A 17,798-nucleotide genomic window follows, 5' to 3' on the forward strand; every position below is an offset into this window, starting at 1 on the left:
TTCCAGCTTCGCTGCGTTTTATTTTCCGTGTTTTTTTTATGCATCTCACAAGCAACATGATACAGCGGTTTTCATCACATTTAATTATGCAGAGAAAACAACAACGCACAAAAAGGGGCACGTGCACACTCGCGTGTACGTGGACGCTGCGGGTTTACAATGGGGGTGGTCGTTTAAAGCAACGGTAACATGACAAACTTGTCCGTATTTCTAAAACATTTCAACAAAGCAAACCCCCCCCCCCCTCCCCGTTACAATTTTTTTTGAATAAATCACGTGAATTCAACTCAAGTGTGACGTTAGGCAGGTGAAGTTATATAAAGTAACTTGTTCTCAAAACGTTGAACCGTCCCGTTTATGAACCAACCCACATTAATTCAGTGCCGTGATTTATTGAATACAACTGATGTCTCGTGCGGGGATCTTGGCAGGCTTTTTTAAATTTGGAAATTACGTTGGGCCAACATTGGTTCAGTGGTTCCAACCTCATGCCAACGTTGGCACCAAAGTTGACTTGTCGAGTTGTTATGGGGGTTATGTTGGGGGGGGGGGATTTTGTCCATCTGCGCTTGCCTTCAATGATTTAAAGCATAAACCTAGCAGTAATGGGAATCTAAAAGCCTCGCTGTGCCTTGCTAAACGGTGCAGCGTGTTTTCCAACAGCTTTCATTGGCACATTTCCCCAAGACACGTGTTCCGTTATCCCATCTGTTATATATTTTCTACGCAGAGTTGAAGCCAAAAAAACAAGCATACACCTTTCACAAAGCCCCCGTGTGGTGAAGAAAGCCCCCGTGTGGTGGTGCGTGCGACGATATGTGGGGGAGCTTCTTGTGACGAGACACGTGTGACCATCTCGGTAGGACTGAATTGGCATTGGCGCTGTACTGAAAAATCCCACTGCTTTGAAAGACACTGCTGTAAGGAGAACAAAAACTACTTAATTTTGGAATCCAGAATATTAACTACCCAAAATATAAAAAAATGCTGATGTTGAAGAAGCTCCCAGCGCGTGGAATGGAACATTGTGCAGGACGACACGAGGCACAACTGGAAAATACACAGCTATAATTTACAATCATTTGTTAATCTACTGATGGATGAAGGCCTCCCAATCCTGTCATGTATGTGTTTTTTTTGCCATACTTCGCCACAATGGTCAGTGCAGGTTGGCAAAGAAGGGGGAGGGAGGTACATCTAGGATTGGTTCAGTTATCTCTCGCCGCTGATGTTAGCCCGTGACCAGATATCAAACTCGGGTAGCCGGGTTCATCGCACAATGTGTTGTGCCCACACACCATATGTGCAACTCTACTGCTAGACGAGAACTTTCCTGCGCTGGTGCAGATCATTTTACCATACTTCACGCTGGAATAAACTCCGATTGCGGTCGGGACTGCTGCTGATTTGGCTGCCGAGTTATTTTTTGGGGGGCGCGGGATGAATCGCCGATCATGCAGATATCGGCCAACCGCAAAAGGTAGGCGCCTCACGTAACGCGATCCTAAACAATTTGGATTACTCGATCAATGATTCGCTTGGTGATTAAACCCCTCGATTATTGTGTCATAGCCTCGATTCTGTGAGCTCATTCAAAAAGGCAAAGGTTATTCTGACGTCAGTTTTTTTTACGTAAAACTAATTTTGTGAGTGTGTATGCTGAACTTATTTCACACCGTATGCAGACAACCATGCTAAAAATAAATACGTACGTACGTGCGTGTGCACGCAAAATAATTTGCATTCTGATATCTGATTCCGCCCACCGCCACCGGTCCCGTCGCCCCTCTATCGATCATTCATACTCCAGCGGTCCCTCACTGGCAGTAGAATGTCAGCACGTTGGGTTGGTTGTCGGGCCCTCACTGGCAGTAGAATGTCAGCACGTTGGGTTGGTTGTCGGGCCCTCACTGGCAGTAGAATGTCAGCACGTTGGGTTGGTTGTCGGGCCCTCACTGGCAGTAGAATGTCAGCACGTTGGATTGGTTGTCGGGCCCTCACTGGCAGTAGAATGTCAGCACGTTGGGTTGGTTGTCGGGCCCTCACTGGCAGTAGAATGTCAGCACGTTGGGTTGGTTGTCGGGCCCTCACTGGCAGTAGAATGTCAGCACGTTGGATTGGTTGTCGGGCCCTCACTGGCAGTAGAATGTCAGCACGTTGGATTGGTTGTCGGACCGTCACTGGCAGTAAAATGTCAGCACGTTGGATTGGTTGTCGGGCCCTCACTGGCAGTAAAATGTCACCACGTTGGGTTGGTTGTCGGGCCCTCACTGGCAGTAGAATGTCAGCACGTTGGATTGGTTGTCGGGCCCTCACTGGCAGTAGAATGTCAGCACGTTGGGTTGGTTGTCGGGCCCTCACTGGCAGTAGAATGTCAGCACGTTGGGTTGGTTGTCGGGCCCTCACTGGCAGTAGAATGTCAGCACGTTGGGTTGGTTGTCGGGCCCTCACTGGCAAAAGAATGTCAGCACGTTGGGTTGGTTGTGGGGCCCTCACTGGCAGTAGAATGTCAGCACGTTGGGTTGGTTGTCGGGCCCTCACTGGCAGTAGAATGTCAGCACGTTGGATTGGTTGCCGCGCACGAGCAGCACGGGTGCCCGCAGGTCCTGCGAGAGAGCGTCGAGCCACGCCATGTAGAGCGCGCTGGGACACGAATCCTTGCGCCCCACGGGCATGCTGCTGCTCACAGTGCACGAGAGACACAAACGACAAGGAAAAATAAGCCCCCACCCAAGCGTTTTACATGGAGGTGAAGATGCGTGCCCCCCCCGGCAAAAGACTCGGACGAAACTTTCTCCCCGTTTTACAGAAGGCTTCAAAAACAGGTCCGCGATAAATTTGTTACAGAGTGGTCCAGATGTGGGCCCCAGCAAAAGACACGGACAAAACTCCCCCCCCCCCCCCCCCCGTATATATGAGCCTTGGTAACATTGTTTGCGGCAAGCGTGTTGCAGGATTGTCCAGACGTGAGCCCCCCCCCAACCCCCCAAAATCAGAATATTTGTACTGGAGGATAAATTCGATGAGCTATAAAGTTCTTTTTCACAGATGTCCAGTAGGGGCGCGGGGTCAGAACGTTAGAACAACAAATAGTACAACAACACGATAGGAGTGCAAAGTATAGGTTAGGTAAGCAAATCGCTGAAAAGTAACATTTTAAAACTACACTTTTTTTATCTAACCAGATAAGGCCCACTGAGCTATTAGCTTCTTTTTCAGAAGTGACTTTGCCACAAATGATAAGCCCAACGAATTAGCTTAGCACGTGGAAATGTATAGCAGCAAAACAATCTTATCTAAACACATGCATCTATTCATTAATGGATCCCGAACATTTTTGTTCCGTTTGCTTAACTAATTTCTGTTTTCGCACCCAATATGTGTGGAATTTGTATTTATTAAATTAACATTGGACCACCCAGTGGAGTACACACTGCACCAGGTAGTCGTTTCAAGGTCGAGTCTACCTAGGGGAGGGCCCCCAGGACTGGTTGCTATATTCGTCTCGTATTCTTGCTCTGCCGCCTGCCGCTTTCACGGTCGTAATCCGTATTACGTGCGACCAGCGGGCCCTCTCCGCAGGGTGCTTTGTGACACTTCACGTGGCCTCAACGTGCACATAGCCTGGCACAAGCGTCGTGGTGACGTCACCGCCGGTTATTGTTGTTGTGACACGTGCCCGTTCCACCACGCGGCGAGGATGCCCCACAATCGCCTCTCTCGGCGGCAAGAGGCCGCGCGTGTTTCTCCATCCCAAAAACAAAAATGTCCCATGCCACTGGAAGGCGACCTGCCGTGAGTTTATGGTTCCCTACTGAGCGGTCAAGTGGGGTTGAGGTGGGGGGTGCGGAGAGAAAGCGAGAGAGAGAGAGAGACCCAGGAACAGTGGTGGCCACTCACACAACGACGAGCGCAGAGTCCCGGGAGTAATCCAGCAGAATCTCATTGAGCCGGATCTGGCGAGACGTCTGTCAACAAAACGCACACACGTGCAAAGACAGATCCCCCCCCCACGTATAGCCTCAACAGCCTGTTGGGCAAGTACTGTCACGCGAGCACCTATGAAGGTCCGGCACGGTACACGAGGGGTGGGTGGCCAGCACCACGCCCGACCGCATTTGTCTCCCCTAGTGGCGACGTTTACACACCGCACCAGGTACTCATTTGAGGCCGAGTCAACCTAGGTGAGGCCCAGGACCTGTTCAGGTCACTGTCACTGGTGTTGGCCGTGGGCGGGAAACGAACTCGGGTAGCCGGGTTTGTAGCGCAGCGTGCTAACCGCTACACGTGCACACACACACACTTGCTTTATGGCCACGCTGGTGATGCCTGGCCCCAGGACTGATTTAAGTTCCACCGTAGAATGCCCTGGATTCTGCTACGACCCCCACACACACACACAAAGAAGTTATTCATAAATCAGTTCACTGATGTGATCACGGAATTTTTGGGGGGGTTTGCTTTGCTTTTTTACTTCTGCTTCTTCCACTCTGAGCTTAATTTCTCAATGAATATTGTTCACTAGCCTCCAGCCCGTCCAAGGACGGGTGAATTGCAGTAAATCTGAAACTTGCAAGCGATAAGCAGACCGCGACGTCATATTCATTGCATCAATTCGTGTGCATTTTGTAAGGCCGCGGTGAGACAGACTTATTTCATTAAATGGTTATAATCCTTTGTTCATCATGACGTCCTTTTTACTTCTGTCTCAATAGCGTTACGGAGATCGCGTGACGTGAGGGTTCTGCCTTTGTAGTGAGGGTTGTAAGTTGACGCTGAGGAGGGGGGAGGAGGCGCCTCGCCCTCCCATGTGGAGTGGCGTCACCCGTACATGATTATTAATGACAGGGGGGGGGTCCCCACCTGTTCATGATTATTAATGAGAGGGGGCTGGTCGACGTGGAGTGACGTCATGTGCGTTACACACTGAGATTCTTGGGTAAATGTAGTAAATGTTTGCTGGTAGACTGGAGTCGGCACGTGACTAGTAGTAGCAGCCACGGCCGTAGCGAGGGATATACTGGATGCGGTGTGCTGGGTGCAGACATATTTTGTTGGGTTGCTGAGCCAGAGAGACCCAGCCTAAGCGAAGCCCTCCTCCGTCCAGCTCGTTCTCAGGGGTTCATGGCAGATCAGAGCCGTAAGCGTTCAACCTTAATGAAAAGTGATTGGTGGATGAGTTCTAGCTCGAGGTGACTTTTTGCAAAGTAATATTTTATTGATCACGGAGAGATGATAGGATGATAGGCCGAGTTGACCCTCAGCCAGGATTTGACCTCTTAACCTTCCGATTGGGAGTCAAGTTCCCAACCAACATTGCCACCTTGCTGGAGATGAGGGATTAGGGATTTGGGATTTCCTCTCGGGGTCAGAGGTCATTGATGGAGGATGCTGAGCGGACCTTGGTGCGGTGACGCTGGATCTCCTCATCGGAAATCTTCCAGGGGCAGTTCTTCCTCATTTCCTCCAAGGCCAGCTCATCCAGGAAGCCGTCGTTGAGCCGATACGGGGCTATGGTGTCCTCGAAGCGTTTCTGGCTGTGCGGCACGAGTGTCATCGTCGTCATCCATCCATTCATCGTCATCAGTCATCATGAATAAGTCCTTATCGTCAGTTGTCATTAGTAGTCATTCATCATGATCGTCATTTATCACCATCATCAATCAACCACCACCATCATCATCATACAAATACCGAAGTTAAATTAATGGAAAGAAAACGTAACGGTAAACTTAAAAAAAACAGTGAGGGTGTACGGTTAGAACGACCTTCATAGTTTTTTCTACCCATCTGGACAATTCCAACATTTTTTGGGTGACCGATTGCCTCGGTGGCATAGCTATCGAGTGTGCAGGCAGCGCAACTGCACCTGGGCCCATGGGCCGGAGGGGCCCAGGTGATGCGCTATGAAGAGGTGGGGGGATGGAAATTGGACAGGAGGCCCCCTTTGCGACATCACTGGATTGGCCAAATAATTATAATTATTTGATATAGATATCCCCAGTCTGTCAATGTAGATTTTGAACAATATACCTGCCGATGTCAATATCTCTAGAGTTTTGCTCATTGGAGGTCTCGCAGTTTTTCCCGTTGTGTGTTTTGGCAACATGGATGTTTGCGTGTATGTATGTTGAACTTCTTTCGTATCGTACATAGCCAACCGTGCTCAATCGGAGGTGTGTGTGGGGAGCGGTAGTGTCGTGGTTAGTGTACTTCGCAACGAACACAGCGACTCGTGTTTGATTCCCGCTCACGGCCACCAACACCAGCAACGATTATCTGAACCGGTCCTGGGCCTCCCCTAGGTCGACTCAGTCTCACAAATGAGTACCTGGTGCGGTGTGTAAACATCGCCACTGGGGAGACAAAAGCGGCCGGGCGTGGTGCTGATCACCCACCCCCTCGTATGTCATGCCGGCCTTCATAGGTGCTCGCTAACAGTCTGTAAAGACTACATAGGGGGATCTTTCCCTTTGTAGTGAATGCATCTGCGATCGCTGGGCACTGCTCACTGTTCTGGCCGGGGTCGCTGGTTGATGTCCAGAAGGACGTGCACCTCGTGGAAGTTGAGTCGGAACTGGTTCAGCAGTTGGACCATGCTACAACAGGGACACGTGGGCACAGAGAGAGACATGGGGAGAGACGCACCAACACAGAGAAAATGAGCATCACTAGCTCAAAATATAATGGTTTAGAAAAATTACCCACCTTTTATCCACTATTGTAGTACGTTGAACTTCTTTTGTACCGTAAATAACCACCAGTGCTAATCGGAAGTGTGGGACTAAACACAAAAAAACTAAACTATTGGATAAAAGGCCTTTGCATACTGTAGCGTCATGGGGGGGGGGGGGGCGGTGGTTGTTTGACCATACTTCACCACACTGGTCAGTGCGGTTGGCCAAGGCGGGAAGCACATGTCAGAGCATCGAAAGTCAGCGCAGCAAATTGGGATTTTTTTCCGCGCTCCAAATCTGCCGACACCCCTCCCCCCCGCAGCCTCCCGGCGGCCCACACCGCCTCTGCCGCATGCACCGTGACCCGACCACAGCAGCATTCGCCTCCCGCCGTGCTTGGCCTGCGAGTCTTGGCGAGGTTCGGTGCATTCCGGTGGATTTGGTCCTCGTCTCCACATCGCCCAGCGAAGGAGCAGGTGGCTACTTGCTGGGATTTATAGCAGCCGGATAAGGAGCGGGTGCTCGAGCTTGTGCGACGTATGAGACTCTTGCTCGAGTTCAAAGAAAGCGAAGGAAATTGAGGGTCCGGTCATGGTGCGGCCGCCGGGAACCCACACGCGGCGCTCCTCCTCCACGCGGTTGAGCTGGCCTCCGATGAAGACCCGCAGCTTGCAGTTCCGCCACCTCTTCTTCCTCGTCAGCAGATACGGGATGAGGAGGGACAGCCCTGCAGCCCGTCAGAGCAGAGCGCACGGTCAAACTCTCCTGCGTCACCTATGCATTGGTGCAGGGTGATCCACCACGGATCAGTTCACCGACTTTATTGGGTTAAGGCGCAGCCCTTGCAACTGCTGGCAGAAGGACCTCCCGCTAAACACAGCTCTATAGATCCATAATACAGGGGTTTTTTTGGGGTTAGATCAGGTAAATATATAAATGTGTCATTAAACCCGCCACCACCCGACACAGCCAATTAGTAAGGCTTGTCACGTCAACAGAACGTGCCAATTCGTTACTAGTACAGCACACCGGTGTGTGGGAGAGCAAAGCCACAACATTTACAATCTGAGTACGACGTTTTGTATTGGTGGAACTAGCTGGATGAATAATAATTGTTTTTTTACCCCTTTTATCTGGCAACAAACTGACACCTTTTTTACAAGGAGTCATGTTTGCATTGACCACAGTACCTGCGGTCGGAATGCAAACAAAAAACATAATTCTGATAATGTACGCACTGTTCTTGAAATTGATTGGTCCACACCCGAGAAAGCTTTCCTTAGAACCTCGTCTCACATGGTGTTGGACCAGATGGCCAAAAGGCGTCATTGGTCCAACACCATGTGAGACTAGGCTCTAAGGAAAGCTGTCTTGGATGTGGACCAATCAATTTCAAGGACAGTGCCAATACATTATCAGAGTTATGTTTTTTTGTTTGCATTCCGACCGCAGGTATTGTGGTCAATGCAAAAATGACTCCTTGTAAAAAAGGTGTCAGTTTGTTGCCAGATAAAAGGGTCAAAAAACAATTGTCATATTTTGCTACTGGCAAAGGAGGTTCCAATGGTAGCTTGATGAAGTTATCTCGGTGAAACATCCTTTGTGTCGCCGCGTCTCTCTCTCTATCGCGGGGATGCTGCGGATCGCCCTGCGCCGGTACCTCCGTCGTCGAAGAGCCAGTAGATGTCCACGTACTTCTTCCCCTGGGAGCCCTGGAAGCTGCTGGGCGTTTGGACGTCTGTGATTGCGGCCTCTGGATCGGCTGTTCCCATGGACAGAGCGACGGGGTGCGTTAATGGGGTGCGGCGGGCAGACTGCACAGAGGGTTCACTTTTCTCAGTTGAAATTCTTTTTTTATGTCACCAGGTAATGCCCACTGAGCTATGAAGCTCTATTCATCAGAAGCGACCTGGCCACAAATGATAGCTCGCCGAAGTGGCTTATCTCGTGGAAATTTATAGCAACCAGATACTCTCAAACGCCTGTTTCTACATGTGGAGAAAAAAGAAACCAGCGGAGATAGACACGCAAACTCCAAATATACAACAGGCTTCAGGGTCAGAATCGAACCCACGATATCCTGTACACCTGGCGAGGCAGTTAACATCTCCTAGCCACCGCGGCACCCCATCATCTCGCTCACGTTTGATGGTGGCTCACCCGGCTGCTCCGATTTGGTGGCGAGATCTCAGTGCCTTGCTGTTCATCATTCTGATTGTGATCAGTCATGATCAATTCACTGCTGAGAGGCGATAAGGTGTCATTTGTGGAAAGAGATCGAAAGTTGATTGGAACTGGGGACGCCATCTTTGTCAGCTGAGCCTCACTCGCCGTGCATTAATTGCAATGTGAATTCCTACGATACCCAAACATCGTCATGATCATCATCGTTACGTTTTTCGTAAAATGATGCATTGATTCACTAACATCGATTCTGAAGCTCATGAAACATGGTTATAATTGCATGTGTTTTTAGAGATGTGTGTCTATGCTGTATCCAATGGGGCCCATGTCACCCCTCGAGAGGCACTAACATTCACTGCGATGCGAAATAATAAATAACATCGAATCAATCTTGACCGTGAATTTCGACAATTTCATTGCCTCTTCCTGGAGGTTGTATAAATCCACCCCTAAGCATCGTCATCATCATCGGCAACAATCACGATTATAGTTATTGCCGAATTATTATTGTTGAACAAATACGCCTGCTTGATACTCTTTGTTTTTTTTGGGTAAAGTCATGTAGGTAAAATAAAAATAAAAGAAAACAATTAAATCACGACGTTTCGGAGGCAACACAAGCTTCCGTCTTCAGGTGGAACAGTCACAGCAAAATCGCTGCATCAAGTGGGGAGGCTCTGAGAGCCTCGAGCTTAAATACAGGTTAAGGGGGGGAGGGCCAAGTAGAGGACATTGATGGGGTGCGGGGCTAAGTTAATCCGTCTTTTGTTATGTTGAGGGTGCGGTGGATCCGGTGGGCCACTGCACGCGGGCAATGGATCCACCGCACCCTCAACATAACAAAAGACGGATTAATTTAGCCCCGCAGCCCATCAATGTCCCCTACTTGGCTCCTCCCCCCCCCCCCTTAACCTGTATTTAAGCTCGAGGCTCTCAGAGCCTCCCCACTTGATGCAGCGATCTTGCTGTGACTGTTCCACCTGAAGACGGAAGCTTGTGTTGCCTCCGAAACGTCGTGATTTAATTGTTTTCTTTTATTTTAATTTTACCTGCGTGACTTTACCGAAAAAAACCAAAGAGTATGAATCCTTGCAGTCACGAAAGCTTCAAATCTAGATTTTACGCCCGCTTGAGTTTTTGTTTCTTTTCGGCCACATGAGTGTCGAGCGACATCTCCAGCGGTTCCGGGGCGCCCTCTTCCCCGAGCCGCGCACTGCCCGGCGAAGCGCGGCTGAAGGGCCGAGCGCAGCGCGTGCATTGACTGAAGAGCGTGGCCACAACGGTGCTTTCTGGGTGGCCGTGAGTCTCGAGAGTGCGAGCCAAGCCACCTGCGCCGCTGCCGTCCCCATTGGTGTGCGAGTGTCCGTTTTCCGTCCCGTTAAACGCCGGGTTGACTGCACGCACGCACAAAGGACAAAGGGACAAAGAATCCCTCCGAATGGCTTCCGCAGAAGAGTCCCGGCGGCCCGGTTCACCAGGGTGGGTGGGGGGGGCGGAACCGAAGGTGTTATGATATCTCTAACGCTGCCCTTAAATGTCAACGGACAAGCCTAGAGCCACAGCCTTACGCTGTGGCTCTAACTGTGATAAATGAGTCGGCGAGCACAAACACGGGCTTGGCAAGAGCCGCAGAGGTTCTCCCCGCCAAAACAGGCCGAAAGGTGCTGGGGGCGTCAATTTTACGCCGGCCCTCGATGCCGGCCGGACACGCGCGCGGTGGGGGGGGTGGGCGGGGGGGGGTCAGCGATGAGTGGCCGAGTTGCACCGTCGCAGGGGGGCAGACCGCTGGGGTGCGTCGCGAAGGAGAGGTAGGAAGGGAGAACGCGGAGCCATCGACAAGAGGCTTTAGTGGGTCTCACCTCGCGCCTGCGCGGATTGGGACACGTCCAGTCCCTCCTTCACCCTCAGGATGCAAACCCCGAAGTTTAAGTCGAAGGCGTCACTGAGGAACACAGGGAGAGGGGATGGGCAGGGGGTGGGGGGGGGGGGGGAGAGCCGCTGCGGGTGGTGGGGATCGCGTTGACGCGACGGGAAAGCGTGGACCCGATCCCCTTTCTCCGAGCGGTGACAAGTGCACAGGGGGCGTAGCGTGGCCGCGGCACCTACTGGACTATGTTGATGTAATCCTCCATCTGCTGAGGATGCTTGGAGCGCCAGTTCTTCTTGAAGCCCATCACCAGGACGTCCGGCTTGAACTTGCCAAGTCCGGCAGCCTGCCGCGCCAGCCACGAGGATATTTCACTCATGGCGCGGAGTTTGTGGGGGGGGGGGGGGGGGCACAGGGGAGGGGGCAATAGCCCACCCAAACTGGACACCTTTATTTATTTTCAGTAGTTTACAAGTAAGATTAGATATACATTTCCTTGTTGCACCTGCTCGAATTCCGCCGACGATTTCACAGCCGCACCTTTGGCTTGGTCTCAAATTGAGCGAGATTCCGTCACAATCGCCAACATTTTGACGTCTACGAAATCCGTGACTTTGTATGACATCATCATCATAATCATCGCCACTCTTGCACCGCACTCCTCCCATCTTGGTATCATAGCCACGAGAAGTGAGAACGAACACATTACATGAGGTCGCACTCGTCACGCACAAAGTGCTCACCACAAATGAACCACAACACCTTGCTGATTTCATCAAGGAGCATAAATCATCACCCAAACTCCGGACATCCTCGCAGCAGCCATTGGCTAGCCATCGAACAAAGACGGCCACTGCATGGCGTGCTTCTGCAGCCGTCTGGAACGCTCTTCCTTTCGATATTAGGAAACCACCTGGCGCTATGCACTTTTAAATCATCTATATTGTCCTTCCCCCGCACCTCCGATGAGCATGGTTGGCTACGTACCGTGCGAAAGAAGCTGAACATACATATACAGGATCCTTTAAAAAAATGTTAACACTTCTATGGGACTATCGTTTATAATGGAAAAATAACGGATTATACACTGTAACAAATGTAATGTTAATAGCTTAAAAAAATCAAGAGTCTCCACTTGCTCGCCATCGTTGTCAACACGTGGCCCGGAATCTTCTCCAGGTGGTCTCCGGAGCCCGGAGGTACATTTCTTGTGGTATTGTTGCAAATTCTCAGAAGTGTTAAAAACAATTTAAGCACCCTGTATATACAACATACATAACATAAACTTTGCAATGGGAAAAAGTGATGGAATCCTCGAGGGGGTGGCGCAAGCGGCCAACCAAACCCCAGCCCGACCGCTGACCCGAACAGCTCCACCTTTGGTTTACTCTTGGAACAGATTCGGATATTCGCGAAACAACCATTTATCGGCACATCTCCTACAAAAAAGTGGCAAAATCGTTGACAAGCGTTAACACGCGCGTTGAGGCCAACGAGGGGACGTGCCCCAGGCTACGCATCGTATGTGTCTGTCTGTCAAGGGACATAAGTGGCCTTGCGGCTTGCACAGCATGCGTCACCACAAAGGATGGTGGGGCCCGTGGTCAAGACTCATAATGGGAGTGGCAGCCAAAGGAGGGAGCGTGCCCAAGTGTTTGTATGTTTAACTTCTTTCGCACCATACGTAGCCAACCGTGCTAAGTTTTCAATCTAGATGATAATTTAAAAGTAAATAGCTCCCAGTGGCTTCCTAATATCGGAAGGAAGAGCGTTCCAGACGGCCGCAGAAGCGCATCTGAGAGCGCAGCACGACGCGGTACGTAGGGAGATCGCCAAAATCGGCTCGTGCGCAGGAAACTCGATGGACCGTTGCGTCGCGCCACCGTGGGAGACATCGACGGGGGGGGGGGGGACGCCTTCTTCCGGCAGTGGACAGATCACAGACAACGTTGAAGTGAGCCCTCGGGGTTTACAGTGCCCGCCCGGTGGGGTGCAGTCGCTCGTACCTGCAGCATCATCTGGGTGCCGGTGCGCAGGTCACTGGTGGCCACGGTGTGGTAGAAGGCGTGCATTTTGCGCTTGGCCATCCACCGCACCTGGCCCTCCAAGCTCGCCTCCTTCTGCTTAAGGCCGCCGGGGCCCTGTGGGGGTCAGCGGTAGAGCAGCGGTTTCGTACGTGTGTGTGTCGAGCTTCTCTTCGCACCGTACGCAAGCCGATCGTGCCGATCGGAGGCGCGGTTAGCAGGCGCTGCGCTATGAACCGGGCCGACCCCCGAGTTTGATTACCGCTCGCGGCCACCAACACCGGTGACAATTATCTGAACCGGTCCTGGGTCTCGCCTCAAATGATAAACCTGGTGCGGTGTGTAAAACGTCGCCACTGGGGAGACAAAGGCGGGCAGGGCATGTTGCTGGCCACCCCCCTCGTGTGTCACGCCGGCCTTGATAGTTGCTCGCTAACATAATTTGCCCCAACAGTTTGTTCAGGCTACACGGGGGATCTTTGTCTTTGTAGCGGAGCCTCGATGCATGTAGAGTGTGGGGACGCGGATCCGGGCCGTGCTACTGATCTGCTCGCTCTCCCGCTGCCGAGCCACCTCGGGAGCTGTACGTGTGCGCCCTTTTTGTCACTCCACTGCTGGATGAAGGCCTCCCCCACACCATCGGGGGGTCATGGGGTTTTATTTTACCGTGCTTCACCGCGCTGGTCGGTGCAGCTTCGCGAAGGCGGGGAGAATATATGACAATTTTTTCTATTCTTATTTTACCAGGTAAGGCCCACCGAGCTATGTAGCTCTATATCAGACGCGACCTGGCCACAAATGACAGCTCAACGAAGTCGCTTACCACGTGGACATTTATAGCAGCCAAATACTATGAACGTGTGATGTTGATTCTAAATGCGGAGGGAAAAACTGGAGGACCCGGATAAAAATCCACGCGACCACCGGGAGAGAGAGAGACACGCAAACTCCAAATATACAAAAGGTGTCAGGGTCGGGATGGAACCCACGACCTCCTGTATATCAGGCGAGGTGGTGAACATCTCGCCACCGTGGCGCCTTACATAGTACTGCTGCACTCCATAACGCGGCGTTCTTCACTCATTTTCAGACGGTCACTTTCGCCGATCAAACATCCTCAGTGTGCGAGGGCCGCCACGCCATTTGAAACCATTGGGGGTTTGACAGCAGCAGCACGATGATGACGGGGTGGCTGTTTGCACCATTTGTGCATTGTCAGGGGGCCTCGCAATGAAGAACGCCGCTCTATAGCGATTTATTTCACTGTGACTGCCCTCGGCTGGCCGCCACGGTAGCCCTGCAAAGCAGCCTATAACACCTGCTTTTGTCTGCGCAGTTGCTCGATTGATGATTTAAAAGCTCGCACGGCTGACGGCCCCGCGCGTGCTCACCGACACCACGTTCCCGCACAGCATGAGGCTGTGCTTCTTCGTGAAGGTCCCGACGAAGTCCACGAGGGCCGGCCGCAAGTTGGGGGGCCCGGTCAGCACCAGACACTGAGGCCTGCGGCAAGGGCAGAAAATCGTGCGTCAGCCAGTCTCTATCTGCTGCTGCTGCTGGACAGGCGTAGAGGCCCAGTGGCGTGCTGTGGCTTTAGGCCTGGTAGACGGCGACACGCACGTGGCGTCAAGGGTTGCCCCTTCGCAATGCAAGGGGGTTGCGGGGGATGATTCCACTGCACTTCACCACGTTGCAATTATTTCCCAAGCAGCATTATTTGTTGTTGTCTTGAGACAAAAGGCAGACGTTGTGCAGTTCGCGAAAGACCACGAGATGAGGAGAGGGTCGATTGCCAAAGTAATTGATGGCTCCACCACGACCCCCATGGTTAAGGGACTGATGATGAGGATGATGATGGCTCTAGTAGAATCTATAGACGATAAGAGAAGCTAAGACGATGGTGATTTGGATGCTCAGTATTTTCCCACCACGGTTGTTCTAACCCAACCCCAGCACGAACACCCCCCGAACGGCATACCGGTAGTTCTTGATGTGTTCCTCCACCTGGTTGAGACCCACGGTGTAAGACAGCGCCATGTTGTAGGATCCGGCCTGGACCGACGAGCCCCAGTTCACGGCTGCCGGGAGGAGACAGCGGTGGAAACTGCACATCAGCTAACCCCGATGGAAACATACCGCTTATAACACAAGTCAAGTGCATCACAACAGCACCGATTACATGAAAAAGGAGTGATATTTGAATCATCTTCCTTCGTTTAAATTCCTCCATCATACAGTGAGTTTTCTCATTTTTAACTCGGCAAATATTTAGTTTGGGGATGTTTCGATGATTCTGCTTTGGTCTGTAGACCCACAGGCTGGGGAATGAAAACACAACTCAGAGTATTTGAGAGGTGGCTGGGTTGGGGTTCAGAGGTCAGAGCAATGAGCCAACGCTGCTGAGATCCTGGGTACGCAAATCAGGCAGGCACCTCTGAATAAACAGACGGCTGTGACCAATGACTGCACAAGGAAAATATTACGTTAAATTTTCTTCTGCGCCTTAGCTAAATTCCAGCTTTGAGAATGAGAAATATCAGTCTGGCGAACATTACTCTCAATATCAAAATGCTGTCCTTGACTGTTAAGGAACAGTGGTCAACAGAAGGCATCTCAGACGTAGTTCTGTTTCATCTGCTTCCGTGGGCCGTTCTCTAACACGACGGCTCGCACTGCTCTGCGAGAGTTCCAAACAGATTCTTCATCTCGTCACGTGACACCGATGGTGCACTCGCGATAAAATGTGGCAAAGAAATATTTTATTTGTATGTAGAGAAACTGCCTCCATATGTATTATTTGTATTTTCACAGAGTTTTTGTTGCATGCTGGAAAAAAATATCTGGCCGAAGGATGACACTCGTGCTATGTTTGCAGGGCTCACTGCCTACCAGGCCGAGTGGCCTAGGAATAGCCCGGCCGCATGCCAGTAGCACGGCCCGGATCCACGTCCCCGCACTCTACGCGCATCGAGGTTCCATGGACGCGGCCTCGCTACAAAGACAAAGATCCCCCCGTGTAGCTTTAACAGACTTTTGTGGCAAGTGCTGTTAGCGAGCACCTATAAAGGCCGGCACGGCACACAAGGGGGTGGGTGGCCAGTACCACGCCCGGCCGCATTTGTCTCCTCAGTGGCGATGTTTACTACACACCGCACCAGGCACTTATTTGAGGCTGAGTCGACATAGGGGAGGACCGGTTCAGCTAATCGCCACCGGTGTTGGCCACGAGTGGGAATCGAACTCGGGGTCCCCGGGGTTCGTAGCGCAGCGCGCTAACCGCTACACTACCGTGGACGCGGCTCCGCTACAACAACAACAACCGCCATTCGCCACTAAGTGGCGGTGACATCACCGCCACTTAGTGGCTTGTGCCAGGCTATGTGCACGTTGAGGCCACGTGAAGTGTCGAACGCCCCCGCCGGCAGGAGGTCACGGGGCAGACCCAGGTGCCACGGGTCAACCGACTGAGATGACTACTGGCCAATGCACCACCTGTGCCTCCCACAGTTGGCCCCGCTACACAACAACAACAACCGCCTATCGCCGCTAAGTGGCGGTGACGTCACCACGACGCTTGTGCCAGGCCATGTGCACCTTGAGGCCACGTGAAGTGTCAACAAGCGCTCGTCGCTACGCACGCACACGCAAGCACGCGCAGATTGCCCGCGCCGCCACAGTCCCGCTCACCTGGCTTCTTGTAGATGACGTAGGCCAGGAGGAAGACGACAATCCCCACGACGATGAGCGCGGCCCACCAGGTGAGCAGGAACATGATGACGATGGAGATGATGGCGCCGAACAGGGACGCCCACTTGCTGTAGTAGCGGAACGACGGGCGCCAGCCTGACAACAGAACCCACTCGCGCTCGTGACACGCAGCAAGCGCTCGTCGCCAGCGAACCCGCGGTACCTTTGTGTTGCGTTGCGCATCTCACCGGGAGAGTTGGTGATGGAGGCGTGGAAGCAGGAGAAGTTGATGAGTGCGTATGAGGCCAGGAAGAAGTTGGAGATGATGGGGGCGATCGTGTTTAGCTCGGCTGTATGAGACACATCCCCCCCCCCACCCGGCGGGCAGCGATCAGGGTTAGGCGGGACACAACGTCACGCGAGCTTCGACCATCCTCGCCGCGTCGCGCGCTTTCAAATGCCCTTCTGCGGCCGTCTGGAACGCTCTACCAGTAGTAGGAAGCACTTTTAAATCTCGATTGAAAACTAATTTCTTTAGAACTGCCGTTTGTGTTTAGTTTGCTGTCCTTCCTCCGACACCTCCGATTTGCACTGTTGGCTACGTACGGCGCGAAAGAAGTTCAACATACATGCATACATCAACAGTCCTGATAACCTCATGAAATACGGGTTTTCATTGCAGTATGCGGTAGCAGATGCGTTCCAAGAAAAGGGTGCACAAAGCGGAACTGCGCGAGGCAGCTGCCTGCCAAATAGCGCACACAGCACGCACACAATGTTCTCCCACGTCTGACCGCATCGCCGCATATAGAGTGAATGCAAACCGCATAGAGCAACATTTGGGTAAAAAATATGTTAGCCGAATAGAGTAAGCGTCATCGCACAAACCGAACGAACCCGCGTAGAGCGAGGGAAACCTGTACCCTGCACCCGGGGTATTGCCACCATGACTTGACCATCAACATTTTTAATTGCACACTGGAGGTGGGCTGTTCAGGGCTCCGATACAGTTGGTGACGTGACACAAACCTAATCTCATTGCCCGCGACCATTTGCACATTTGCAAATATTCCTCTCGGCGCTCGTTTGTGTCCGCAGGTTTTTTCGGCCAACGCTTTCATCTGTTTGACCAGTTTTCTGTAAGGTGAGTCCCTATTACGAACAGAGCATCATGGTAAAATGAATTTGTATTGGATCATCTTTACCAGAGTTCTCATGACCCCATGTTACCCACCAGACATTGCCGGCTTATCCTAGTAGCTAAAGTATCTACACATGCTACGGACCCCACACTTCAAAGGGCCCCGTGCTAAATGCTTTCAAGATATAAATTCCGATTCAGTGATTCTGCACTTGCTC

At 51.8% G+C, this 17,798-nt stretch overlaps 1 protein-coding gene across 1 annotated transcript in view; it reads right to left on the bottom strand.

Annotated features, from left to right (window-relative positions):
* LOC116944213 (solute carrier family 12 member 3-like) overlaps positions 1–17,798 on the bottom strand; it is a 41,451-nt gene continuing 23,653 nt past the window's right edge. The window contains exons 13-26 of the mRNA XM_032957728.2: positions 16,688–16,789; positions 16,440–16,595; positions 14,731–14,830; positions 14,144–14,255; positions 12,735–12,869; positions 10,968–11,074; positions 10,721–10,803; positions 10,190–10,255; positions 8,338–8,439; positions 7,293–7,404; positions 6,513–6,599; positions 5,402–5,537; positions 3,901–3,968; positions 1–2,679 (exon numbers count right to left, since the gene is read on the bottom strand). Coding sequence (XP_032813619.1) covers positions 2,538–2,679; positions 3,901–3,968; positions 5,402–5,537; positions 6,513–6,599; positions 7,293–7,404; positions 8,338–8,439; positions 10,190–10,255; positions 10,721–10,803; positions 10,968–11,074; positions 12,735–12,869; positions 14,144–14,255; positions 14,731–14,830; positions 16,440–16,595; positions 16,688–16,789 — 1,508 coding nt within the window. The 3' untranslated portion in view covers positions 1–2,537. The remainder of the gene's footprint in view (positions 2,680–3,900; positions 3,969–5,401; positions 5,538–6,512; positions 6,600–7,292; positions 7,405–8,337; positions 8,440–10,189; positions 10,256–10,720; positions 10,804–10,967; positions 11,075–12,734; positions 12,870–14,143; positions 14,256–14,730; positions 14,831–16,439; positions 16,596–16,687; positions 16,790–17,798) is intronic.

The sequence above is a fragment of the Petromyzon marinus genome, chromosome 20, assembly GCF_048934315.1.
Source record: "Petromyzon marinus isolate PM22_M1 ecotype Great Lakes invasive population chromosome 20, UKy_Petmar_22M1.pri1.0, whole genome shotgun sequence".
Taxonomy (NCBI): Eukaryota; Metazoa; Chordata; class Hyperoartia; order Petromyzontiformes; family Petromyzontidae; genus Petromyzon; species Petromyzon marinus.